We start from the raw sequence: 26452 nt of genomic DNA, 5'->3' as shown, positions 1-26452 counted from the left end.
GAGGATTAAATGGTGAAAGCTGAAGAAAGATGCTGCACAGAGTTCAGGGAGGAGTTGAGGCTCCGGGACAGTGAGGGACATGGAGGAGTCGACAGGAGTGCTGGGACAAAGCAGACTGGACACTAAGACTTCTGTCACCTGGTTAGTCAGAGGCTGGAAAGGATGTGCAGCACAGCTGGCTGAGGAGTGTGAAATGTGCTAACAAGTGAAGAAAGTGTGTGCAGAGAGAAAGGAGCTGGTGGATGCAGAGAGAGAGATGGGGGAGGACAGAGGAAGGACAGTTAGCTGGAGATGAGACTGTTTAACATAATGCTGGAGAGAACAAGAAGAGCAACATGAAACTATGCATGGTTTCACTTCCTGTGCCTGTCACACAGCGCTGCGTTGTGCAGCTCGATTCATTTCTAACATTTACATAGTGACTACTTTTGCAGTCGTGTGCTTTATCAGAGCACACACTCCCTCTAACAGACAACACGTTACACCCTGTGGGCTAAGGACACACACTCAGCTGTGTCAGGTAGAGGTCACCACATGTCATTTTGCTCATACGCGTGGGGACTAGTCTTCCTTTGAACCTGAGGAGTGACATGATCAGCTGCATGTTGCAGTGCTGGCCTTGTTCACAGAGAGGCATCATCCCACTGTGGATGGAGCAGCTCGCTCTCTGTGGGCATCCAGAGCTGGGACCAGAAGATGACCGGCAGCGTCTTTACTCTCGTCCCCCCCCCAACCTCCCAAAACCAGACCATCAGAACCAGTCCAATGCTGATATAAAAAACACAACAATTTACAGCTAGCGTTCACAAGAGACGAGGATTATAAAACCTTCAACTGTACCTACAACGAAGCCAATACATGTGGACAACTGAACATGAGGTGGCTCTCGTCCCTGTGAGTCCGTGATTTTATGATGAGTAATAAAGAAAGCTGCTCACAACACGATGAATACGTCGGTGTATTTACTGTGAGAGTCGATGTGGCAGCCATAAATAACTCCGTTTGGATTCATTTACTTACTCTTAGCTTTGTTCAAATCATAGTTTTGTTTGTGGTCATTATTCAGTGTTTTGTTTCTCAGACTTTTTATTCGATTTCGTGCTCAGTTCTGATTGAATAATTCTAATAAAATGATGAAAGGTACAAATGATCTTATTGGCTTGTGAGTGGACTCTGTGATCGTCCCGGTGCACCTCAGTGCAGCATGTAACACCTTTGTTACTCATCCCTGTCACTACCTGTGCGTTTACACATCACGGCTGTGTTTAGTCATTAGTAATGAACCAGCTCTTGCTGCTCTCTTCTCCTTACACTCAGCCCTGTCCGGTCTGCTTGAGGTTACTTCCTTTAAAAAGGGAGTTTTTCCTTCCTACTGTCACAAAGTGCTTGCTCTGATGGGGTTCCTCCTGCTCTGTAAGGCAGAGTCTGTTCTATGTAAAAGACTTTATTCAGAAAACTGAGCTGAAGATAAGAATGGAAGTGACAATCAGTGAGGAGGACCATGGCGTTACGGTAAGAACGAGGCCTGCAGAGGTTTGACAGTGCAGATGCTGAAGGTACTGCAGGTGCTGCTGGGAGTGGCACAACACTACCGGAGGCTGGTGCAGTGCATGTATGAGCACAGCGGTGAGGTGTGCAGCAGAAGTCACAGACGGGTGTGGGACGGGGTTGGATTATATCTGGGAATCTCCTCTGAGCTGCTTCTTGTTGCAGAAACACAGAGAGGAAGCTGAACGGAGGAATGTGGCACCCTGCTCTGTCTCTGTGACTAATGAAAGGATTAGTGGTGAAGTGCTGAAAGACACACTGATGAAGATTGAAGCTGACAGCTACTGAAGTACACACACACACACAGGAGCAAGTATGCTCAACTGTGACGACAACAAAAGGCACAACGCGTTGATGTGATTAAAGCATCCATGCATCAGTTAGTCACAGCACAGGACACACATGCTTCCGTCACAGCGATCAGTCCTGTTTATGATTGTGTCAGCGTGAATGACATGAAGGCTAACAGTGGTAACAGTTACACTCATTTCCTGCAGCTTTGAGCTTCATGGATGCTCCACGTTGGTGTCTTCATGACGTGATCTTCTGCTGCATCTTCAACAGCAGCATCAGAGCAGCGCTTTCGATGAGTGTGCACTCTGATGCAGTCCTGCTCCTCTCTAAGACAGATCGAACTCAGCTGCAGGTTCTCCAGCCTGCTGCTCTCTCTTGCTTGGCCTAATGGTGACTGGGTACAGTCAGAACGTACCAGTGTGAGTGTGGGTTTGTCCATCAAGCTGCCACTCAGGCTGACAGCTGTGAGTGCTACAGTCACATGATCAACTTCTCCTGGCAGCTTAACAGACACACAAACAGTTCCTGTGGTTCATGCTCAGGTACTTGATGAAGTACAGCAGCCAGTTATTTCATCGAGTGTGAGGACCTCAGTGTGCTACGTCTCACTCAAGCGTGCCACCCGAGACGCCGTGCAGAGACAACACAGGTGTATTTCATTAACACCACACTGCTTTTCTACGTCAGGATTTTCCCGGGCTCAGGAGGACGGAGCCTTTCTGAGCTGTGACAGAGAGGGAAGGGTACAAACCCGGGTCGACCCAGGCTAACTCGTACAGACAGATGGCCATCAACATTCGATCACCAACTAACCAAACGTCATGAATGTGGAATCGTACTCTCAAACAGAAAGCTGCGTCTATAATTATAAGACTAATATCAAGAAGGTGATCACAGACACAAGACAGAGTAAATGCTGGGAAAGTAAACAGTGTGAACTTAAGCTGGAGATAGACCAGTTCACCCAGTCTGAACTGAAAGAAGATAGAAGTGACCTGGAGTGCTGCTGTGACTGTGGCTGCTGTGGAAGGACCTGTAGTGTACATATGTGGGACATGTGGAGGTGGGGGGCTTTCCAGTAAGCATTGTGGTTATGGTCAATATTCTCCATATTAACATTCTCATGGTTTTTAATGCACACACACACACACACACACACACACACACACACTCGTTTTCATATCTTAGTGAGGACTATTGAACATAAACTGAACCCTGACACTAAAACCACTGTGAGCCTCAAACCTGGCTTCAGACCTGTGGGGGCGGGGCGTTTGTCCCCACAGCTGGCTGTTGGTCCCCGCAAACAGATCAGATCTAAGCACACAGCAGCTCCTACCTCGTCTATTTCAGAGATGTAGACGGGCTTTTCTTCAAACCCAACAGGCATGGGCTCATTGGGTGGGATCTCCACTTCTTCGTACATCTTACAGTTTTCTCTGCGGATTCCCTCGGGCAGCAGCATCTGAACGACCAAACAGAAGAAAAGGTTTGACACAATATCTCAATTCAATTCAATTCAATTCAATTCAATTCAATTTTATTTATATAGCACCAAATCACAACAAAAGTCGCCTCAAGGCACTTCATAAGACACAGAACATTTAACAGGAATTTGAACACTGTGAATCTGAAGCAATACGTTTAGTTTCCCCACTGCAAAAACGCAAAACACTATGAGCAGAGTGTACTTGGTATTTGGAGTTAAGTGGGAGTTAGAGATGAACAGCACAGAGGAGCCTGGGTCCATAACACAACACAGGATGTAGGTCCACAGAGCAAAACGCCTCTCTGAGCCCAGACTGGGTCTGTAGCATGTTCTCTATGTGACTACAGAGTCTAACATAACCACGTTGAAACTGTCACTGATGATAATAAAGACTAAATATGAACATCAAGTCAGTGCCTATACATTTATTCCACGTATAAATCAGTCAAGAGAAAAAGAGCCCACCTGACCGACTCCAGTAACTGTCACATGGGAAATGAAGCCACTGTGGAAGCGTCTGACTTACAGGTTCACGAGTACACGAGCTCAGCTTTCTACACTAGAACGCCCCATCTCTGACCATCATCAGTGAACCTACGTCCTGTCTGTGCAGAGGAACAGCTTCTACCAGCTGATGGAGGAAACATGCTTCATGAAGCAGTCAGCTGGTTCGGTCATATGAAACGTTTCCTTCTGCCCGACAGCTCAAGCTGATCGCTGAGCCTTTAGTTCCAGATGTTCTTCAGGCTTAATCACTTTTCTCACACACGTTCATTCATTTACCGAGCAGCAGAAGCCAGTGATTAAGGAGACCTGCTGCTGCACAGACACATGCGTCCTGAGCCCAGAGACTATTTCCTGTGATGGTTCTCAGCACTGTGTCGTGGTCACAGACCCACGCCGTGAGATGGTCACACTGTTTCTCTTCTCTGTGATTCGTTCAGCAGCCTGACAGCCACTAAAGTGATTCTACACTCTGACACGGGCTCAGACTTCGTGAGAGCCATCTCCCACAGTGTAAAATGCAATGAAGCAGCAAGAATGATGTTATCACACAATGTTAAGATGGGATTATCCCCGCTGCACAGATAAATGATTTAGCCTTCCTCCAGAACAGTAAGAAAAGGAAAAACGAAGCACAGAGCACGCGCACTTTAAACCTGTGGGTCATGTCACACATCAGAGGCAGAGAGTGCAGCACAGTAAAATCAGCCTCACCCTGGCTCCTCCCACAAACGCAGCCGTCTTCGTGGCCTCTGCGAGGTTGTCGTAGACGTTGGGATATCGGATCCGCTCGTAGACCCTGTCTCTGCTCAGCACAGGTTCGTGGCGGGCAGTCAGCAGGGCCTGCTCTCTGCACCGAGGCACACGTACAACAGTAAGACAGTAAACAGAGCTTTAACATTTAAATTGGCACAGTGTCAGATCCACGGCCCGGCCCTCATCTTGATCCACAGCTGTGGAAACAAACCTGTGATGGATGAGCCCAGTGAAGAGGCAAAGATGTGAGGCTTTATAAAGGGGCTAATCTTTGTCTTCACACTGCGCTGGATCTGCACACGCTAACATTTTAATTAAACAGATCGCTGCTTTTTTACCCTCTGAGATTAAACTTTTGGAAGGATCTTCCTGCCCCCCTCCAGCCCCCCCCAAAGAAAAGCAGCTTTGCTTTTTTGAAGCCGTCATGAAAAATGCAGGAGGCTGCCAGTCACACACACCTGAGAGCCCAGGTGGGCACACAACAAAGACACACAGACACTAAGATGAGGTTTGTAGAGACGACGTACCGCTGGGCTCTCATCTCTCTGGGGTCAAAGGTCAGGAGAGCATCCGTAGAGTCACCCTCATCGCCTCCTTTGAATCTCTTCCTCTCTTTCTTCTCCTCCCTTCGATACATCTTTAGCATTTGTTTCTCCTGCTCTGATTGGATGGTCACCTGGCACCCGTAGGTGGGCTTGGTCACTTCAGCGCTGACCTTGAGGCTGAGATCTGAAGGAAACAGCTCATCGTTAGTTCTCAGCAGCACGCTGAAGTCAGGTAGGAATACTTTATTAGTGTGTGGTGACAGCTCTATCTGGCAGTGCACGGGTTAAGCTTGGCCGCTGCAGCCTCCCTGTTTGAGACACAACAGCTCAATAAAGGCAGAATTGCTCTTGAAAGCAGATGAGATCTCATGATTGCACCACGGCCCGGGCTGATTGACTGAATGATTTCTTTTTTATCTCACCTAGCGGCTCTACCTGCTGCACAGCCCCCCTGCACTCTAACAGCCCCCCTCCTCCTGTCACTCTCACCCTCCCACCTCCTCGTCATCCTCTTTGCACCATCCCCCGTCCTTTATTGGCCCTCTCTCTGGGAGCTATCGTGCCTGGTTATATGTCTCTAGCAGTGACTCCAGGTTTCGAGGACTCATTTCCCGAGCGATCACAGAGCTATAATTGAGCGTCAGCGAGACAGATCAGGGTGTTTCACACAAACAGTGGTGCTTGTGGTCATTACCAGCTTTTGGGTTTGGTGGTACTGTATGGTAGCTCTGACATGCAGTGCCTGTCTGAAAGAGATTCATGGATGAAAAAGCTAAATCCATTTTACATTTGTAATGTTCCTTTGGAGCAGTGTCAAAGCAGGGCGAGTCCTTTACACTCACACATTCACATTTCTATGACAATCTTGTTGTTTTTGAAGGACCGAAACACGACACTGTCAAACACACACAGCGAACTCCACGCCACTGTTAGGACAGAGCCTCAGACGGCTGATGAACGACTGCAGGACAGATCATCACTTCACCGTTCATGAAAACATTCAAAGCATTTTCATTTCTGAGCTGTCGGAGTGTAAATGAAAGTGTTGGGCTTCCCCGTGTCCTCGTGTGTCCTCTGGGTACTGATTATATTAACTAGTGGGTCTGAGTGCATGCATGTGAGCGACACAGTTCTGTATCCCTGGTCTTAGTAAAGTCATGTAGATTTGTACTTATTAGAAGAGAAGAGTCTAAGACGTTACCCAGACCTAACAAATGGACATTAGATGATGAGTGGAAACCTGCCACATGGAAAAGAAATAGAAAAAACTCATAAAAGACGTGCATGACATGTGGCCTGTTTCATATAGTGACTCATATATGACTTACTCGTTTCTCATCACTTTCACATATTGTTTTAGGAAGTATCCAAAACATACACGTTTCATTTATATAATTTTTCAAGGGATCTTATATCTGTTTTCACTCTCGTATGCTTTTCATACAAGTTTCACACACGACAGATTTATAAATATCTTTTCCATACGGGCTGATATGTGTTTGCCTGCAGCACGAACATTTGTGCCAGCTAAACATTCCTGCAGTCACAGAGTCATTCAATGGAAACGTGACTGTGCAGAAACGAGTAGCAGACATTCATGTTGTTTTCTTGCTGGGCTTGCTTACATGGAGAATGATGCAAACATCCCCGAATCAGCCGAGCTCGTGTCTGCTCGCTGTCACACGGTCGTCTGTGAGCTTCTGTTCTGGTTATGGCCCGAGGACGCCTGTGGGAGCTTGTCAGAGCAACACGAGCATCATCGCCTTCTTTCTAAGGTTGTCAGAGAGACAGCTTCCTACATCCTGTGGACACCTGCTGTACTACATCTGTACAGACATGCTCAAAGGCAGGCTACCTCTGGGTATGTACAGGTGCTTGGACCTTTCCTCGCCTCGATGATGTGTCCCCATCTCAGCAACCAATGTGGAGAACATAATGTCCTTACTCAACTTCAGGTTTCTCAAACCCAGCACAGACCACGTGGTCCTATCAGCTGTTTCTAATCAGTGAGGCCTGAAACAGAAGGTTATCATATGTATCCATGTTAAATGTTATCTGCTGTAATAACAAGTTACTTTGTCATTAACGACCCTGCAAGCATCCAACTAGGATGTGACCCTCTGCCACGTTCTTTCCTTCCGTTAAACACTGCAGCCTTGTAAACGTTAGCGGCCCGGCAGGCAGTTCCTCCCGTGTTCCTCCCGTGTTCCTCCCTGTACACGGAGACAGCAGGAACAGGCAGATGTTTCCACTGCCCACGGGAGCCTAGAATCAGCTCATCAAAGTGTGAGGGCATTAAAATGTACCACACTGGGTACGACTGCCTCAAATATTTCTTTCCAAAATTGGTCAAACACTTTCTGCGAGTGTGGCCATCTCGTCTTTTAAGGGTGCGTCCCACACGGCGCTGCCTCCGTCGGCCGCTGACACGTGGAGAGGAGCCACCGAGAGAATCTGCTCTGATAAACATGCAAGTGCCAAACTGGAATTTAAAAAGCTAATCAGCAAGAGACAGGCATTCGCACTAAATCCCACTCTTCTTGATGGCATGCAAATAGTGGAAAATTTAATCAGCCTTTTTTAACCCCTCCTGATTTCACCCTCAGTTGTCAAGGCAACAGTAATCTCAAAAGCTGTCTGGCGAGTCCAATTTCTCGACGCTGATCGGGACTTCTTCGAAATTGGCTGACGTGTGAAACAGCGCATGGGTGTGACCAAAATCACAACTGAAACGTTTTCACGCTAACGAGCTGTTCTGTTACTGTCCAAGTACAGTGGCTTACATCAGCCCACCAGTGGGGTCCAGCAACACCACCACTGTCCCAGCTGTGGGTTGGCAGCATTTCACCACAGCTTTGCTTCTGAACATTTACACGTCATCTAAATGTGAGGTGACTGACAGATATTTTGCACACCTGCTGTCAGACTGTTATTGAAGTGAAACTAACACGTCTCTTCTCAGTGTGTGAGAGGTAGACTGAACATGGCTGTGTCCACTGGTTTATATATGTCTACAGGTTGCTTCTCCCCAAGACAAGAACTAACAGACTTAAAAACTCCTTTGTCCCACACGCCATCAGACTGTTTAACTCCTCTCTGGAGGGGAGAGGGAGGGGAAACAGGAGGACAAAGGAGGGGGGAACAACTAAGCTGTAGTGCCTCTGCACCTCACTGTACAATACCTTTTGTAAATAGTCAACAGTGCAATAGACCTCAATACTTGAAATGTGCAATTCACTTGTATTTTTATTTTTTATTCCTATTTATTCTATTTATCCCCTTTGTATATTTTATTTATATTTGTCTCTGTATTTATGTGTGTGTGTGTGTGTGTGTGTGTGTGTGTGTGTGTGTGTATATATAATATTCTGTAACTTCTGTCGGTGCTGTGCTTTTTGGAAATCGAATTTCCCAGAGGAACCCACCCGAGGGATTAATAAAGTTCTATCTTATCTTATCTCTTATATTAATGGTGCTGTTTCAGTGAAACCATCTGCTGACCTTAACATCAGTGTGAGACACCAGTTTAGTGAATGTGACAGCTGCAGGTGGCGTAGGCTCCTTTAAACCACACCATCATCATGTAGGCTCCTGACAACCTCTGACACTTTTAATTTGGGAACCGCGCTCCCATTCATGAATCATTTTTCATTCATTTTTTGGTTTTCCAGGTTTTTCCGAAGCTGAGTTTTCACCATGATAATAACCTTTGTGCCGTAACGTTGCTGTGACTGTGCAGGCCAGAGCTGAAGTGGTGAAAGCTTTCCACACTCCTTCCTGACACGACGGCTGCAGTTTGTGGTCAGAATGACCATGATAAGAAGATGTGTTCACACAGAGCTCTGACGAATCCCTAGATATAATCACCGTTTGGTCTCTAATGAGAAAGCAGAAATGATGTTTGCCTCTGGTGACACGAGTATTTCAGGGACGACCGGGCGCGTAGGATTTTTTAATCACAAAAGTTTGAAGCTTAATCTTAAAGGTAGACACTATCTCTACTTTTAAGATTAGGCTTCAAACTTTCCTTTTTGCTAAAGCATATAGTTAGGGCTGGACTAGGTGACCCTGAATCCTCCCTTAGTTATGCTGCAATAGCTGCCGGGGATTCCCATGATGCACTGGGTGTCTCTTCTTCACTTACTATGTATTAACAGACCTCTCTGCATTGAATCATATCTGTTATTAACCTCTGTCTCTCTTCCACAGCATGTCTTTATCCTGTCTTCCTTCTCTCACTCCAACCAATCACAGCAGATGGCCCCGCCCCTCCCTGAGCCTGGTTCTGCTGGAGCTTTCTTCCTGTTAAAAGGGAGTTTTTCCTTCCCACTGTTGCCAAAGTGCTGCTCATAGGGGGTCATATGATTGTTGGCTTTTTCTCTGTATCTATTATTGTAGGATCTACTGTACAGTATAAAGCGCCTTGAGGCGACTGTTGTTGTGATTTGATGCTGTGTAAATAAAATTGAAACTGAATTAAATTTATTATTTCAATTGATATTGATAATCATTTGTGGTTACCACATCAGGCCAATCACCCGCCAGGGTCACCAGAGTGAAGCTTTGACTGTACTGATTTCCTCACGGGGTTTTGTTTGTTTTTGTTTATTTCCAAATAGCCTCCCTAAACTTTTGGATATACTTAAGGAATTTGGGACAATTTCTGGATACAAGGTGAATTTTGGGAAGAGCGGGGCAATGCCTATAGGAACGACAACTGGGGCATTTTCGTCTATTTTAGCACCTTTCAAACCCAGCTATAACTAAATATTTGGGTGACACAGAACCAAAGACTTGTATAAAACGAATTATCCTCCTTTATTGTCTTAGCTAAAAGAGGATTTTGGAAAGTGGGAGTCCTTGCCTCTTTCGCTGGGTGGTAGAATAAATATCATCAAGATGAGTATATTTCCTAAATTTCTGTATTTTTTCCAATGTCTTCCAATTTTTTAACCAAGTCTTTCTTTAACAATCTGAATAGTCAAATTTCTTCCTTCATTTGGAACAAAAGCCACCTAGTCTGAAACAGACCGTGGTGCACAGGGGGCTTAGCACTTCTAAATTTTTTGTTGTATTACTGGGCATCTAATATAAGGGATGATTGTACTGGGTAAAAGTTCATGGTAGTTAATTATCATGGGTAGCACTGGAGCAGTGAATCCTCCCTGCTGTCTTTGCTGTGTGCCAGATTAGCCCTGGCAGGACCTGTCTCCAGCTTTACCACAAACCCTCTCGTCATCCATTCACTGACATTATGGTACCAGCTCACTTTAAACAGGCTGAACTCTCCCTTATTGCACCACCGCATAGACATTGCCTGTTCTCTCCATCCTTAACGGACGAGGCATTTAACAAATGGACAAAGCTTGGAGTAAGTTCAATGAATGCTCTTCTCACAGACAATATCTTCTGTTCACTTGGACAATTGGTGACTAAGTTCAAGATCCCTCAGTCACATTTTTTCAGGTATCTACAACTTGGGAACTTTGTTGCTTCTAATACTGAGTGCTTTCCGTCCTGTCCACCTCCGTCTCTTTTGGATGATGTTTTTGATCTTAAACTGGACGCCAAGCGGGTTATAAGTGATGTTTATGAGCTGTTAAGTAATTATAAGCTGTCCACACTGCAATCTCTTAGGGAACAATGGGGAAGAGGATGGCCCAGACTTGGCATAGGATCATCAATAGGATGTTTTCATCATCTACCTGCCTCCAGCATGTGGTGATTCAGTTTAAAGTGGTTCACCGTCTCCACTGGTCTAAAACTAGATTGAGCAAAATCAAGGATGGGTTTGACCCCACATGTGACCGGTGTAGACAACAGCCTGCTTCTGTACTTCACATGTTTTGGACTTGTCCAAAATTGGGTAGCTTTTGGAAAAGTATATTTGAAACCATGTCCAAGATATGTGGCATTCCAATTACAGCCTGTCCATTTATGGCCATTTTTGGGGTGATGCCAGTCTTTCTGAATCACACTCTGATCTTCTTGCACTCTTTTGGCCGTAGGTTGATCTTATTGAAATGGAAAGAGCCACTTCCATCTGTCTATGGGCACTGGGTTAAGGATGTCATGTACAATACTCAGCTGGAAAAGATCGGCTACACTGTAAAAGGTTCGGCTCGGACATTTTATGACATACGGAAACCTTTTCTAACTTACTTTGAAAGTTTAAATCCAGATACTATTGCTTAATGTGTGTGTGTTTTGTTTTTTCCCCTTGCTTGCATTCATTTATGTTATTATTTACTTTTTATCTGTAATTTTATTTTATCTTATTTCTTTCTTCTCTGGCTGAGTTTTAGTTACACTGTTCTGGGGAGGGGGGGGGAGGGCTGTTTGTTAATACTGCTTTAATTGTTGTTAAAAGCAATTTTTTGTTCAATAAAAAGACCTCGATCAAAAAAAGGTGTGTCTCTCATAAACACCCACACCTTCTAGGGTGGATGAAATGAACTTACACGTAACAGCTCATCTGATTAGTCGCTCCAGTAACTCTGCTTCAATGTTATCTCTATGGCATACATGCTAACATGCTAACAGGTTTGAGTAGAATATCAGTCAAAACCCCCGATGGTCCAGCTGCAGTCCTCACCATAACAAAGCCAATAACACAAAGTGACGGTATCTCAGTGCTTTATAGATTTATCATGACTTTGTGTTCCTACTTGGCCATTTGAACTGATACTGGTAATTATGGTAATTGTGTTTTCTACAACTTTCAGGGACTGGTGCCACCTGACGGTTGTACAGCCTGGAGGCTGAGGGTTAGCACTGGCAGCTGCTAGTCTTGATTTGTTATTTATAGTTTGATTGACATGCTAATTAGTAACTAAAATAAATGTAGTGGAGTACACCCTGTGCTCCCTTTGCAGAGCAGCCCTGCACACTGCAGATATTAATGCAAGAGAGTGGACGGGTGGCTTTAACCCTTTAAAGCCGGTCGGGGCGGCCACGCTTCGTTTTGCGTAACTATTTTTAAATCCCGGTAGCTCTGCAACCACGTGAGCTAGCACAATAATTTTTTTTGCATATGAAACTGGAGGAGTTGTACTTACATCTGATGCCATCAGCTTGTCCTCGGTCACAGTTTCCTTCCACATAAAGCTTTGCAAAAACTGCATAAAAAGCACTTGCAGCAACAAAAACATAATATTCCAGAAACACGCTTTGCCGATCCGATCAGCTGTTTGTAACACTTCCTACGTCCATCAGCGCGAACTATTGCATGTCCGCCATGACCTGCCCGAAACCGGAAGTGACGTCATTTTGCGGAAATGTAGTTTTTTACCATTAGGGCCTCATGAGCCTATACTGGTGTTTTTAAAAGTTATGTTTGGCTTTGTGACTTTCTGTGTCGTTTCTGGGATGCTTAGGACTCATATTGCACTGCTGGAAATAGTTTATTTTGATGCATATGCTGTTTTTTTGCAAATTTGCACTATATTATTTATTTTCGTTTTTCCTGCAGTATATAAAAATTGGTGTATTTCAAAAATAAAACTATGAAGACACTCAAAATAAATTTCCTGTGGTGGGAAACTATTTTGTGCAACTTTTTTGTATTTACAGTTTTGAGGGATAAGCCGCTTAAATTTCTCTAACTAGAAATATATGTTAAAAAAACAAAAACGATTTTAAATGTTTTTGTAATTCATTGCACTTTTTTGCAATTTATGTAATTACTATGCACTTAATGCAGACATATTATTAAAATTTTGGCTGTAATGGTTGTATTGATGTATAGCAACTTGAAATGCTCCCAGAAATGGCTCCACAGCATGTAAGAATATACTATAAGCTCTGGCGGACTTGGTTCTATGGTAGGTCTTAAAGGGTAAATCAACCTGCAGATAGTTTTACTATAATCAGCTACATGTTCAACTCTCCCTCAGACTAAGCCAGGAGTTTGTCTCCATGCAGGCAGCTTTTTAGTTCATTTATTTTTGTAAAAAAACAAACAAAACCTCCCTCACTTTTTAAAAGTCCTTAAGAAAAGTTAAAAACACAAACGGACAAAGCTGACAGACAAACGGAGAAATGCTCTCAGTTCTCAGTCATTGTTAGGGAATCAGGTCAGGGCTGTGACTACCACTGCATGTCGGACCAGTCGCATGTCGGACCAGTCGCATGCTGAATGAAATGAAGGTTCAATGCAACAATGTGTGAACTGTTATCAACAGGAACATTAAGCAGACTTAATGCTGGATGATAAGAAGTTAGGAAAGACTGCTAAGATGGTCTACTGTAGATTCAAATGTAGCACCAATCATCTGTGTCTCTAAGACTCATCATCATTATCTGACAACAGCGTCTAAACACGCCCAGCTTCACTCCCTGATGGCGAGGAAAGCACAGTCAGCTGGACACACACACACACAGCAGGTTAGATAAATAACAACCATCCCGTCCACACATGCAGAGAAATACTGCAGCACTTTGTTACACAGTGCTACGGTCCAGTGCTAATATCTCAGTATCCTCTGATACCACCATGCAACAGCATCAGAGTTGTTAGCCTGTGGTGCTAACACTCCAACAGTCAGTCACAGCAAGCAGAGCAATGGTGCCTGTGTAACCTTATACTTCAGATACGTTTAAAACTGCAGGTTATGACCAAGGACATCTGAAACTCTGTGTTTAACCCTCACCGATCAAACGAGCTTCTCCCTTTTAGGCTAGTTTTACTGTGCAGGACTGTCCCTACAGTGCAATCCAATCCAAAGGATGCAGTCATGTTAGGACGCTGCGCACTGAACACAGTACTTATTCTTCCATGAGTATTTCCCCCCCTGAGGTGACATGCCTGCCATGGGCCTTACCTGATGGATAGACAGTCCTGTCAGGTTGGATGCGGAGGAGGGAGTCAACAATGGCCGCCCTTCGCTGCAGAAGGGTTGAGATCATGTCCAGCCCCTCTGGGCCGAGCAGCTCAAACAGCTGGAGACAGGAACAGGAGAAGACAGTCAGTACTTGGAAAAAAACATTTCTCATTGGAAATGAATAGACGTGACAGGCTGGTGAGGATCAGTGGAACAATGCAGCACCCTTATCCCTCGTCTATAAGGGTTGGTCTCAGAATGGAGGCTGTGACAGAGAGCACAGCAGGAAACTGTCGAGGCCTTGCTTTGCTCTGTGGTTTCTAAACTTCGTGGTCCCTGTGAATATCTGTTCTATTCACGCTGGGAGTGAGAGGAGAGGTGATGTCCTCTCCTCTCAGTGGACGGAGGGGGTGAGGTTTCATCTGCTCACAGGGATGTTTTTTAAATGAACTCTCATGAATCCTGGCCTTGGAACTGACTGATTAGGTGTGGGCTCTGCAAGGACAGAGACAGACTTTCTCCTTCAAATGGCTTGTGTGCAGTCTCCATCCTTCAGGCAAACGTTAACTGTGTAATAAGTCTGCACGTGCACAGCTACGGGTCAGCAGTGGCAAGGTCTGTGTGGTCTGCTCATTTCCAGTGAGTAAATGGAACAAAAGAACCAGAGTGGAGCTGAGTCACAGGAGGGCATCCTGAAACCACGTGCACAGGAAAAATACACTGAAGATTCCTTTTCAGGAGGATGGTGGTTCGATCCTTGACTCCTCTGAGCCTAATGCCAAGATTGGTGCTGAAGAGGAGAATTACACAGGATGAATGTGGACAAGTCTATGCATGGAATAAAGTAGCTTTAATGCAGGTTTGGAACATCAGTCCATTTACCTGGTCAGGATTAAAAAGGCCTTTTTTATTTGATTCACCTGCTGTTAACATCCAAGCAGCCATGAAATAAGAACAAAGTCAGAAGCAGTACTTACCACTGTAACTGTAACTGATCCTGTGCCCAGTTTGGATCATCTGCACCAATGACTGGATAATTATAGCACAGCTTAACTCATTTAGGACGGCCTTACTAAACTAAAGAGCATTTTTACATTAGGTTACACTACATGTCATGATATTACATTTTTATATTGAACTGTATGAGAACTAAATATAAACTGACAACACACATGATACTGATGCATGACCAAACATAGTGCTGGGCCATATCATACCGTTCACGGTAACACCGGTATAATGTTGGGCAATGATAAGAAAATGAAACATGGCGATAGAATATGGGTAAAACGTGCATGCACAGTGCCTTTGTTTACATACGCACATGGCGGAAAAAGCATGGCAGCGAATGAGAATGAGAAGGGAGAAAGTGGATCGTTGAATGAAACCATGAACCAGAACTGGTTTGTAAAAATGCTGCAGCTTCACTGGTGTGGAACTGGTTTAGCTTTCGTCCGTCAGATACACAACAAAGCACTATTTTTGGTAGCGCATGCTAGCGGGCCGTCGTTATTACCGCGTTGTTTGGAAAATACGGCGCACTTAAAATCAATCCTTTGATTTTTCTGAAAGTCGACAGAGCCCCTTATAACCCCGTGTGCCTTATGTATGAACTCTGGTTGTGTTTACTGACCTCGAAACCATTTTATGTACACGGCGCTCAGAAATCTGTCAAATGTTTCAGTACGACTTTTATGCTCCTTATATCTGGAACAAACTCCCAGAAAGCCTCAGATCAGCTGAAACACTCAGTTTATTTAAATCCAGGTTGAAGACTCACCTGTTCTCAGCTGCATTTGAATAAAGCACCAAATCCACACTTTTAAGCTTAAATTTCAAAACTTACATTAACTACTGATTTTATCTGTTTTGATTTTACATACTGTTTTGTTTGTTTATTTGTTTGCTAAGTGGGTTTAGAGCTCTGGGTAGCTCCCCAACTGGGTCTAGAGAGTATTTTAAATTCAGGGAATTTAAAATAGAAAGTAGCTCGTCCACAGAAGGACTGGTAGCTCCCCTTACGATAAGGGTTCAGATCGCGCGAACAGGTGTGAAATGTGTGTGTTTAGTTAGTTTGTTTGTTTGCTTGTTTTAATCAATTTTAAATCATGCTTTTTATTTGTTTTTGTTTCTAATGTCTCTGTAAAGCACTTTGAATCACCTTGTTGTTGAATTGTGCTATACAAATAAATTTGCCTTGCCTTGCCTTGCCTAGTACGACTTTGCTAAGCTACGAAGCCGCACCGCTTGATGGATTGTCGGAGCATTACGGCTGTCGTAGGCGGAGCCTCGCGGAGTGATACGTGCTGTGCTTCAACATAATGTTACCGTATTGTGTGTGTTTAACCTCTTTTTAAGTTTTGTGGATGTTATACATGGTTATGCTGAGGATGTGTCGGCTCCACTGGAAATGCCTTTTGGTTAAACTGTCAGCGAGGAATTTGCATTTGCACTGTTAAATGTTTATATAACTTTAATGCAGATAAAAAACAGCTGCTTGTTTAAGTGAAAATACATTGATGGTTTTTTTTGCACTAATAAAGTTGTGGAGTTTTATTTTGTATTTTGTCTCGTGTCAATTATATCGTCAGTTATATCGTTATCACAAATTCTCAAATGTGTATGGTGATAAATATTTTTGGACATATCGCCCTGCTCTAACCAAACACATCGATCTATTAACGTGTTTATAGGCGGACGTTCTCCTACAGTGTTGTTAAAAAGGTTTACAGTGTATTTAAATCCTGGAAAAGCTGGCAAGTTTGACCGTCTACACACATTTTTAAAAGTTGTGTAACATGAATAATTCAGCAGTCAGATGAAGCAACAATGCAGAGTCGTGTGTACAGAGGATCCACTTTCACAGAGCTGGGTTCTTCTACCAAAACAATGTTTAAATGACACCCAGCTGATCGACTCAAAGCTCCCAACACAAAGTTGCTGAGCAGGTAGCATCACCACAGAGGAGAAATATGAGAACAGTGATATTCTGAGCACAGAGCATCAAATCATGGCTGGACTAAAGGTTTGTAAGAGGGGAGAGTGTACTGTGCTAACTGGATCACTTGTATCTAAAGCACGAACAGCAGATCAAACTATCAGGGGATCGATACATCAGGCTTTGTTCACTGAGACACCGTATGAACAATTCTCACACTCAGAATTTAGTAAATGAAAACACTCCAATCAGGTCATGGAGAGAAGGAGAAACAGGGAGGAAGGCTAACACATGGCAGCATTAGGCGTGGTGTATCCCAATGAATCACACTAAAGGTGGGTAAATCAATATGAAGGTGAAAAACACTGGCAGACAATGAATTATACACAGAGAAATGGGAGCATTCACCAGCAGTGAATCATCTCCACCCTGATAAATGAGAAGCAGTACTCCACCCTCGGGTTTGATCTTTGTGGGGAAGGACTCAGACGGAGACAGAATAATGAGCCCAGGCATCTCCAAGCTTTGAACAGCTACTTAAGACCACAAGCTCTGACTTGCCTTCAGTACAATGGTTCCTCCACTGCACATTTACTGAGAAAGGCAAACATCCTAATATGATTGAAAGCTTTTTGAAACTCTCAGATATGCTATGAACGATAGGATGATAGGATGAACGATCAGGTCTGAACACAGGTCAACTGAACAGTCCTCTGACTCTTGTTTTGGACCTGATCACTGCCAGATACACTTCTCAAAACAGATCTGACTGCATCCAACCAGAAATAATAGGAAGTGAGATCATTAGGTTATGGATTAGCACCAGTATCGGTACCAGTACCCGTGCCAGTATCAGTACCAGTGCCAGTGATAGTATCAGTATCAGTACCAGAAAAGCAACATTTAACGAGTATAGTCCAACTGCTTGTGGTAAACACAGAAGGGTTGGTCATGATTTCCAAATTTCCAGATGTAAATAAATAAATAAAGTCATACATAAACACATAGTAGGCATAACATAACAACATAATATTTAATAACTACACCCTTTTTGGCTCCTACCTCAAAGCACACTGTGCGCTGTAAATCTTACGTGCTGCATAATAATAATATTTAATATTTAGTGTTATATACACAATCACGATGGTGTTGTGTTTATTATATTGCTGGTTTTGTTTGCTTATTTTCTCTTTTTTTCTCTCAACAGGTGATCCAGGTGATATATATAAAAATGTGGTTTTTTTGCCCCCCGTCTTTTCTTTTCCCTTTTCTTTGTCCTTCATCACTATTCCTCTTCCCCGCTGTCTTTGTTTCCCTCCCTCCCCCCTGTCATGTCTGTCCCATCTGTAACAACTGAAAATAAAATAACATAAATAATAACAACATCCAACATGTGGCGGGACTTCTGCTGGAAGAACATTATACGCTATTTCATAACGCCTAAACAGAAGTCTAAATTCAGTGCTACACCTGCGTTTTGCTGGAGGAATTGTGGGGAAGTCATGGCTGATTACGGTCATATATTCTGGTCCTGCCCACTCATACGACCCTTCTGGACGGAAGTTATAAAGATAATTACAGAGGTGTTGGGATTCCACGTGTCTTGTACATTTACCTCATTGTATCTGGGATATTTTACAGACGATTTAGTTACAGATGATGTTTACCTTCTGAAAGTTCTCTTGGCTTCTGCGAAGAAGGCCATAACAAAACGCTGGCTCTGTAGAGATCCTCCCACTGTAACACTTTTTACCTCTATAGTGGAAGACGTCAAATTGATGGAATGTATGACTTTCACTCTGCGACTGCAGGGAGATTTGGGAAGGAGACGGTGGAGAAAATGGCTGGACTTTACAGCTTGTGGCAGCACCCTTTGATGCATAGAATTAGTAATGCAGACTTGTTGACGTATGTATGTGTGGATGTGCAGATGTATGTACAGGTGTATGTTATCTTCCCATGACCTCATACTGTTTCTGTTTTTTCTTTTTTTCTTTTATCTTGCTGCATAAAAATGTTCCTAAACAAATAAAAAGTGTTAAAAAAATAATAATAATAACAACAAAGGTCAATCAAATGGACCAACACAGCAAGGCAGGGATGGTAAAGTAAATCCGTTGGGCTTCTCTCTTTGCCTTCAGACAATAATTCTGATGGCAAAAGAACCAGACGGGACAGGCGGCCAAAAAAACAAAAAAACACAACAACTTTTTTATCAGTAACAGTTTGGATTTATGTTTCTCATTGAATCCTGGCAGCAGAGAATGAATTTGTCCCCCTTAATGAGCTCTGCCTGGTCGGCTGTCACTTCATCGGGACTCCGCGTTTGGACCATCGTGGTGGTGGACGTGGCACCGTTTACTGGGACAGTTTGTCCTGCAGAGTTATGGACTCTGAGACTTTCCCCTCCTTTGAGTCACAACTTCATACGGTTGGTTCATCAAATATACTTTACTGTGTTTTATTTTACCATCCTCTCAACCCTGCTGGTGTTTTTATTCAGGATTTTACAGACTTTTTATCTTCCACTATTCAACTGGAGAAAGTCTTAATGATCAGGGATTTCAGCCTGCACGTGGACGATCAGGATACGGATGATGCTTGCTCTGAAATGTTCTGATTTGTTGGACCCTCATGCGATCACTGATGCTGATGTTGCTACTCAGGGTTTTAACAATCATTGTCTGGAGATATTAAATTCAGTGGCACCTATGAAGTCTGTCATTGCTGCCCGGAAAGAGCTCATCCGTGGATAAATGATGACATAAGGAAAGTCAGAAGAATCTGTAGGAAAGTAGAACGCCTTTGGAAAATCAACTAAACCTGAAGTTCACAGGCTCCACCTTAGGAAACTTTGGGTTTCCCTTCACGAAAACATAAAAACAGCCAGATCAGGATATTTCAGCTCAGCTAATCTCATCAAATAAGAGAAATTTGGAGGTGCAATTTGAAACCATAAACTCTATTGTTTTCCCCGTGGTCCACCCAGTACCCGTGACCTCTAAATCTGAGAGTGATGACTTTCTAAATTTCTTCGTGGATAAAGTTAATAATGTCCGTAAGAGCATTGGTTCTTCAATACTGTCTGTTTGTGTCTCTGGTCCACCTCCCCCTCATTTACTGTCAGTGTTTAACCCAATGACCATACATGACCTTTCACTCCTGCTGGATACAATGAAAATCGAATAGTTATGCCTATAACTTCTGTTCCCTGAAGGAGATGAACGAGGTACAACACATAAGTACGGGATATCACGCCCTCGCGTGTCCTGGCTGAAGAAACTTTATTCATGCCTTTAAGGCAGATGACGTGTGATGACACGCGCACGGCCCCGCCTGCACATATAGCCGCTGTCATCACAGTCATCCCTCAGTTCGATAGCCGCTCTTCACCGAGCCAAACTGCTCAGTGGGGCCACCTTGTGTTGTACCTCGTTCCTCTCCTTCAGGGAACAGAAGTAGACATACATGTTCCCTTTCAGTCGATTCACTCAGTACAACACATCACCACATCCTTAGTGAGCGGTAGACCCAGCAGAAAGGACAGCATGAGCCACCGAAGGGGCTGTAACGTCCAACCGATAAAACCGCGCAAAAGTGTCCAGTGATGCCGCACAAATATCAGCTACAGGCACCCCTTTAAAAAGAGCCCATGAGGTTGCCACCCCCCTGGTGGAATGAGCTTTCACCCCGTGGGGCAAAGCAAGACCTCTGGTGCCATATGCCAGTGAGACAGAGCTCTACCTCTATTTGGATTAGCGAAGCAGACAAACAGCTGGTCACATAAACGCACACTCTGAGTGCGCTCAATGTAGGTGCGTAGCACACGCACTGGACAAAGAGAATGCATCCTCCTCTGCTCCTCAGATGCAAAAGGAGGGGAGCAAAAGCTCAGCAACTCAAACTCCACTGAGCTATAAGACGCAGGCATGATCTTGGGAAAATAGGCAGCATTTGGACGCAATACAACCTTGAGACCATCAGGAGAGAACTGTGTGCAGGAGGGATGCACAGAGAGCGCATGAAGGTCACCCACTCGCTTTGCTGAAGCCAAAGCGAGAAGTAATGCAGTCTTATATGAAATTTCATAGCCACAGACTCAGTGGGTTCAAACGGGGGCTATAAAGGGCCCCCAGCACCAAAGACAAGTCCCAAGCAGGGACACTGGACTTAAGCACAGGTCTCAGCCGGTGAACCCCTTTCAGAAAATGTATGGCAAGGGGATGTGCACCTGGTGTCACCTCATCAAAGCCAATATGACAAGCAGATATAGCTGCTAAATAAACCTTAACTGTCAAAAATGAAAGGCCCTTATCCAGCAGCTCCTGCAGGAATGTCAAAACATCCACAATAGAGCACTGAAATGGGAGAGTGTGGCAGTCCTGGCACCATGTAAAGTGTAAAGTGTGCGTGTTAGTCCCCATAGGGAAATAGTTCCTCTGCATTTAACCCATTCACCCAGTGAAGCAGTGGGCAGCCGCCAGTGCAGCGCCCGGGGAGCAGTGTGTAGGGACGGTACCTTGCTCAGGGGTACCTCAGGGTAGCCGTTCAGTGGAGTCGAACCCCCGACCTTCCGATCATGGGGCCACCACTCTACCTACTGAGCTATCCCTGCCATTGCTCGAAGGCTCACCATTTGTAAGCATACAAGCCTCTAGTAGATGAGGCCCTAGCGCTCTGAATTGTCGCTTTCACACTAGGTGGCAAACCCTTAGCAATCAAGTTTAACCTCTCAGCAGGTAAGCATGAAGGCGCCACAGATCCGGGCGCAAATGAACCACTTCTCCGCCCGCCTGAGAGAGGAGGTCCCTACGGAGAGGAAGCTGCCAAGGACTTGCTGCTACCAGGCTGATTATCTCTGCATACCACGACCGTGTGGGCCACCAAGGGGCCACTAGAATCAGAGAGAGGGAATGCCGACGCACTCTCTCTAGATGTGGAGATATCATTTCCACTGGGGGAAATGCATACAGGAGCACGTCTGGCCATTGGTGCGCTAGCGCGTCCAAGCCCAAGGGTGCATCGTGGTCGATTATGGAGAAGAACAGGGGGCAGTGAAGCAAAAAGATCTATTTGCCCCTTGCCAAATAGGTCCCAAATCTGAGCCACTATTAAAGGGTGTAACCTCCATTCTCTCACCAGAGGACCCCCTGGAGAGAAGGTCCGGCCCCAGGTTCAGGTGGCCCGGGACATGGGTGGCTCTTAGAGACAGAAAATGAACACCATAACAGCAGAGAGCGAGACAGCTTCAACAGGGGAGGAGAGTGTGTTTCTCCCTGCCTGTTTATGTAAGACACCACTGTTAAATTGTCCGTCCTGACTAAGACATGCTGGCCCTTCAGGACTGGACAGAAATGCTTTAGAGCTAAGAACACTGCTAACAGCTCTAAGTGCGGACCAGATCCCTCGCACCCTTGCACAGCGCTCCCCACCCTCTTAGGGAAGCATCTGTGGACACCACCTTGCGAAACAACACCCTCCCAATCCGAGAGCCCTGATGCAGCAGCCTGGGCTCCCTCCAAGGACGGAGAGCTAGCATGCAAGACGCGGTTACCTGCAGCCTCCTCCGGAGGTGACGCGATGCACACAGGGGGTGAGAGAGAGTCCAGTGTTGAAACGCTCTCATTTTTAACAGTCCAAGTGGCACTACGGCGATCATAGATGCCATCATGCCCAACAAACGTAATAGCGTCTGGAAACGCAGTCTGCGTCCCAACTGAAATTGAGCGAGGCAGCGATGAAACGCGGCCACTCTGTGCTCCGACAAACGTGCGCGACTGGAAAGCGAGCATATTTCCAAACTGAGAAAAGAAATCTGCTGACTCGGGATTAGCGAGCTCTTTTGAACGTTCACAGAGAACCCCAGTGTCTGAATGTGTGACAGAACCAGCGACAGCTGTGTCTCCGCCTGCTCTCTGGAGCAAGCTACGAGAGCCCAGTCGTCTAGGTAGACTAAGATGCGGATGCCTCTCTCTCTGAGGGGCGCTAGCGCTGCTTTGGCACATTTCGCAAAGGTGCAAGGAGCGAGCGACAGCCCGAACGGCAGCACTAGGTATCCGTAGGCTACGCCCTTGAATGCAAACCTCAGAAACTGCCTGTATTTCGGGTGTATAGACACATGAAAAAAAAGCATCTGTTAGATCGATTGTTGCAAACCAATCTCCCGGGCCGACCGCATTCAAGAGCTGTTAGCATCTTGAACCTGTACGTTTGTAGATACGTGTTCAAGACTCACAGGTCGAGGATGGAACGAAGCCCTCCCCCTTTTTTCGGAACAACAAAATAACGGCTGTACCAACCTTTGTCTGCTTCCGAAGTGGGGACCACTCGTATTGCTCTTTTCTGCAATAGTGCCTTTATTTCCTCTCTGAGTATCATCACCGCCTCGGTGTTGACAGTCGTGTTTACGACTCTCTGGAAACGAGGCGGCTTGACCCGGAACTGGAACCGGTAACCCATGGCAACAGTTCGCAGCACCCACGGAGAGGGGGCGCAAGCACGCAACTGAGGGAAGTGAGCAGCCAGCCGGCTGACCTGCAGCACCGTCGGCAGGGCGTTGTCGCCCCCCAGTGTGTCTGCAGGGGACTGCATCACCTGCCCGACCTGGCTCATTCTGCCTGCAGGCTGAGCATTTGTGATTGTTTGAGAATAAACAACACTCTTTATTGATTGTAACATGGGAACATGTACATTCATACATTTTGTTGGAGGCACCTTTTCTGGGGCACAACAATGAAAAACAGCGGGAACACTCGATGTGGTCACCTGAACATTTAACACACCTGAACAGGGAGTTACCTGAGGCATTTTGTGTGCAGGGGTTTTGTGCTTGGGAGACAGTGTTAGGAAAGTGCAGCGCCTTCTGGGGCTGACAACCTGAACAAAACTTAAGCGGCACCTCTTGGGTGGCAACAGAGGGGTAAAAGCAGCATCTCCCTGCTGCTGGATCCCTTCTCCACTCGAAACCACAGCTAGGAGGGCTGAGGCTTCTTCCTCCTGGGCGTCGGTTCCCGCCGGAGGCCCGAAGGTGGACCTTTGCTCCAGGCTGACTGGCGTGGAGCTCGGGCCGGAGGATGTGCTCTCGCTGGCGGCACACCCACTTCAGCAGTGGGCACCAGTCTCTTGCCAGTCGGCAGAGGAGCGGCGGGCCTGTGAGAGCTGGCTGCGGGCTTGGGCTGACGTCTGGGGATGATGTCGCGCAGAGCTTCCGTCTGCTTCTTCCTTCAGATCGAATCTAGCCTGAATGGCTTCAAGTGAATGTCTGAATATCCCAGCTGCAGACACTGGTGGGTCCAGATATACAGCCCTGTCCCTATCTGGGACGTCAGAGAGGGTCAGCCACAGGTGCCTCTGCGCCACTACTGTCGAAGCCATCCCTCTGCCAAGGGAGAGTGCTGCACAGCGAGACGCACGGAGGATGTGATCTGTGGCAACTCTGACCTCGTTAAGAAGAGGTGCCAGCGGGCTGTCATCAGGAATCAGCGATCTGAGCTCCGTCAGGCACATCGCCTGGTACATCTGGAGCATGGTGACGGAGCTCATGGCGCGAGTAGTGCCGGCATGAGCCCGATAAATCTTCTCCAGCTGCAAAGCAGAGAATCTGCCGTACTTGGACAGCAGAGTTGCGGGGCCGCCGACACCATGGTTATGGGACGGGGTCAGATAAGCAGCCAGAGACGGCTCCCTAAGGAGTGGGTTAGCTAAGCCAGCCCCCTCGGCGCCGTCCAATTCCATGGACTGTCCATAGCCGGGCATAGTGACCCAGGTAGACAGAGGTTTGTCCCATGATGCTGTTAGCTCGCACACAAAGTCTGGGAACATGAGCTGGCGGAGGAGAGGGCCAGTCACATGCAGCTTCTCAGCAGCACGGCGAAACAGGGAGAAAAGAGTGGCATCATCGTGGCCGACCGGCGCAGCAGCAGCGGCACATTGGGCCGACAATGAGCTCTCCTGCTCATCCTCTGACAAACCATGGATGTCCAGGCCGATGTCCAGCACATCATCGTCTTACTGGGGAGCGCTGCAGAGTTCAACCCAGGCTGAAGCCCGTCAGCGCTCCTGCATGGTTCCGGCTCGTCATCGGCTAACCCATCAACATATTCCATGTGGTCAGCCCAGCTAATTGCGGGGACATCAACCAGATAATCCTCGTCTTCAGACTCGGACGAAGCCAGGGCTCCAGACTTGGAAAGGAGAGGGTCATGCTGTGCGACAGCCCAACACTTTTTCCACAAACATCAACCGTCTTTCCAGGGTCGAGATTCTTACTCTGGATGGCATTACCTTGGCCTCCAGTAACGCTGTGAGGAACCTTGGAGTCATTTTTGACCAGGACATGTCCTTCAACGCACATATTAAACAAATATGTAAGACTGCGTTCTTCCATTTGTGCAACATCTCTAAAGTTAGAAATATCCTGTCTCAGAGTGACGCTGAAAAACTAGTTCATGCATTTATTACTTCCAGGCTGGACGACTGTAATTCATTATTATCAGGAAGTCCTAAAAACTCACTGAAAAGCCTTCAGCTGATCCAAAATGCTGCAGCAAGAGTCCTGACAGGGACTAGAAAGAGAGAGCAGATTTCTCCTGTTTTGGCTTCCTGTTAAATCCAGAATTCAAAATCCTGCTCCTCACATACAAGGTCTTAAATAATCAGGCCCCATCTTATCTTAATGACCTTGTAGTACCATATCACCCTATTAGAGCTCTTCGCTCTCGCTCTGCAGGCCTACTTGTTTTCCATTAGTACCTACTCGGATCGACTGTTCACAGTTTTCGGGGTTTTCATTAGGTCATAGTACTTGGTACCGGGTACTAAAATAGTTCCTGCACAGCCAGGATTCCAAGCGATCCGAGCAGGTACTAAAATGTGATGTTGTCAGACCGCATGCTAGCAACTGGCTCGTCAGTGGCGTCACTCGATGAGACATGAGAGAGTCTCATGCACAAAAATCAAAACCACCATTTTTGAAACCCGGCGATGAGGGAGATGGCTACAAAACCAACGGCGTGGTCCCCGAGTGTGACGAAAAGCCACAGAGCGAGCAGCAGGTGTATCATCGCCTCCACCTCCATCTTTGTTCTATGGTTTGTGTCGTATACCAATTACGTCACAGGACACTCGGCCGCGTTGCTATGACGATGACCACGCATATTAGGTGGTAATCAGCTGTAATGGAAAACCAGTTGATAATGGAAGAAGTCAACATAAGCTTAAAATTATAAAGATGTAAAGTTTCTGAGATATCTCCCTGCTACTGTACTGAACTCCCCTCACTATGAAATGACATGACCAAATCTGTATGTAACTAAATGGCTTTGCAGTCCGCGGTTCCCGCCTGCACTCAGCACCCACCACAAAATGTCAGCAATCCAAGGTCACCAATGAGAAATAATAAGAAGCGAGTTTCTCCATTGTTGGCTTTAATGCCACAGAGTGCAAAGCCTTTAAACTTTAGTGTTGACTTTGGAGTCACACAGAGGTAGATGCATAGAGAGCCTGCAGGTGCACTCTCACAGTGTGTTTCCGTGTGTGTCTCTGCTCACACACACAC

The 26452-nt window shown here is 45.8% G+C and overlaps 1 protein-coding gene across 7 annotated transcripts in view; it reads right to left on the bottom strand.

Annotated features, from left to right (window-relative positions):
• The window catches only part of ascc3 (activating signal cointegrator 1 complex subunit 3), a 142653-nt gene that overhangs the window by 100425 nt on the left and 15776 nt on the right, over positions 1–26452 (bottom strand). For all 7 annotated transcript variants that reach the window (XM_086310283.1, XM_086310282.1, XM_086310280.1 and 4 more), the window contains 4 exons: positions 13959–14076; positions 5119–5320; positions 4550–4685; positions 3182–3307 (listed from right to left, as the gene is read on the bottom strand). In XM_086310283.1, the coding sequence (XP_086166409.1) occupies positions 3182–3307; positions 4550–4685; positions 5119–5320; positions 13959–14076 (582 nt within the window). The remainder of the gene's footprint in view (positions 1–3181; positions 3308–4549; positions 4686–5118; positions 5321–13958; positions 14077–26452) is intronic.

This window comes from Aulonocara sp. 'chitande type north' Nkhata Bay, linkage group LG11, assembly GCF_057382095.1.
Source record: "Aulonocara sp. 'chitande type north' Nkhata Bay isolate Kocher_YH1m ecotype deep benthic linkage group LG11, A_spYH_male_GT1.1, whole genome shotgun sequence".
NCBI lineage: Eukaryota > Metazoa > Chordata > Actinopteri > Cichliformes > Cichlidae > Aulonocara > Aulonocara sp. 'chitande type north' Nkhata Bay.
Note: the sequence above shows the minus strand (reverse complement) of the source record. Positions and strands in the feature narration are given on the sequence as shown.